Genomic DNA, 1,789 nt, shown 5'->3' on the forward strand with positions numbered 1-1,789 from the left:
AGGCCCAGTATATCCCAGTGCCTAGAGTAGCTGCACCCAGGTAATCCCAGAGCCCAGGGTACCTGGTGTCTGGGGTATCTCATGCCCATGGTGGCTGGCACCCACCATAGCCAGTGCCCCGGGTGCCCAGTGCCTGTGCTACCAGAGCCTGGGGTAGCCAGTGCCTGGAGTGCCCAGTGCCCATGGTAGCCAGTGCCTGGGGTGCCTGGTACCTGTGTTAGCCAGTGCCTGGAGTAGCCAGTGCCTGGGGCACCCAGTGCCCACAGTAGCTGGTACCTGTGGTGCCCAGTGCCCATGGTAGCCAGTGCCCAGTGTGCCTGGTACCTGCAGTACCCCGTGCCTGGAGTGCCCAGTGCCTGCAGTAACTGGTGTCCAGGGTGTCCAGTGCCCCTGGTAGCTGGTGCCCGTGTGCCGCAGGCGGAGTGGCGGGAGGAGGTGAAGCTGCACTTTGAGAAGATCAAGTCAGAGGGGACGTGTCTGCACCGGCTGGAGGAGGAGCTCATCAACCGCCGGCGCGAAGAGCTCCGGTGGGGCCCGTCTGCGGGACACGGGGACACTGGGGACATGGGGTTCTGAGGACCAGCTGGGGATACTGGGGGCACTGGGGCATCAGGGACATATGGGGGACCAAGGGCAGGGGTTATCAGGGGGTGCTGGGGTACAGGGAGGGATGTTGGGGACCTGGCCCTGTGCGTGGTGGGGTGCGTGTGCCGATGCCATACGTGCCTTGGGTGCCAGGCACGCACTGGACATTCGGGAGCACTACGAGCGCAAGCTGGAGCGTGCCAACAACCTCTACATGGAGCTCAGCGCCCTCATGCTGCAGCTGGAGCTCAAGGAGAAGGAGCTGCTCAGGTGAGCGGACACCCCACAGCCACGGCCAAGCCTATAGCCAGCCAATGGCCATGGTCAATCCTGTAGGACCCGTTGGCCATGGCTAACGATCCCATAGCCAGCCCATGGCCCACGGCCAACCCTATAACCACCCCATGGCCACGGGCAATCTTATATCCACCCCAAAGCCACCCTATGGCCAACCCTGTATCTACCCCATGGCCAACCCTGTATCTACCCCATGGCCAACCCTATATCTGCACCATGGCCATGGCCAACCCTGTATCTACCCCATGGCCACCCCATGGCCATGGCCAACCCTGTATCTACCCCATGGCCAACCCTATATCTGCACCATGGCCATGGCCAACCCTGTATCTACCCCATGGCTCCCCTGAGCCCATGGCCAGCCCTTACCCACCCCATGGCCACCACCCCAAGGCCGTGGCCACCCCACGCCGTGTCCCTGGGGTGCGGGGTGCCCACGCGTGGCCCGTGGCAGGCGGGAGCAGGCACTGGAGAAGCGCTACCCTGGGCTCTTCAAGCCGCGGGCGCCGCGGGGGCTTCTGCACGGCAACGCCGTCGAGACCCTCATCAAGAAACGCAATGTCCCCCAGAAGCTCTCGCCCCACGGCAAGCGGTGCGCCCAGACGCCTGGGTCCCTCAAGGGTGGGCGGGGGGATGGCCCCTGGGTCTTTTGGGGTGGGGGGGGTCTGGGTGCCTGGGTGCTTTGGCTTGGAGGGGCATGTACATGTGGGTCCCTCGGGGTTGGGGGTGCTGGGGACATGTGGGTGCTTGGGGGGCTGGGAGCCCAGATACTGGGTCCTTTGGTCTGGGGTCTTGGGTGCCTGGTGTCTTTGGGGTGGGGAGGTCTGGGGTCTTTTGGGGAGGGGGAGGTTCTGGAGGTTTGGACACCTGGGTCTTTTGGGTAGGAGTCATGGACGTGTGGGTCCAT

At 64.3% G+C, this 1,789-nt stretch overlaps 1 protein-coding gene across 1 annotated transcript in view; it reads left to right on the forward strand.

Moving 5' to 3' along the window:
* MAP3K12 (mitogen-activated protein kinase kinase kinase 12) overlaps positions 1–1,789 on the forward strand; it is a 9,458-nt gene that overhangs the window by 3,983 nt on the left and 3,686 nt on the right. The window contains 3 exon segments of the mRNA XM_010565152.1: positions 396–527; positions 739–855; positions 1,337–1,474. Coding sequence (XP_010563454.1) covers positions 396–527; positions 739–855; positions 1,337–1,474 — 387 coding nt within the window.

The sequence above is a fragment of the Haliaeetus leucocephalus genome, unplaced genomic scaffold, assembly GCF_000737465.1.
Source record: "Haliaeetus leucocephalus isolate CR32 unplaced genomic scaffold, Haliaeetus_leucocephalus-4.0 Scaffold186, whole genome shotgun sequence".
NCBI lineage: Eukaryota > Metazoa > Chordata > Aves > Accipitriformes > Accipitridae > Haliaeetus > Haliaeetus leucocephalus.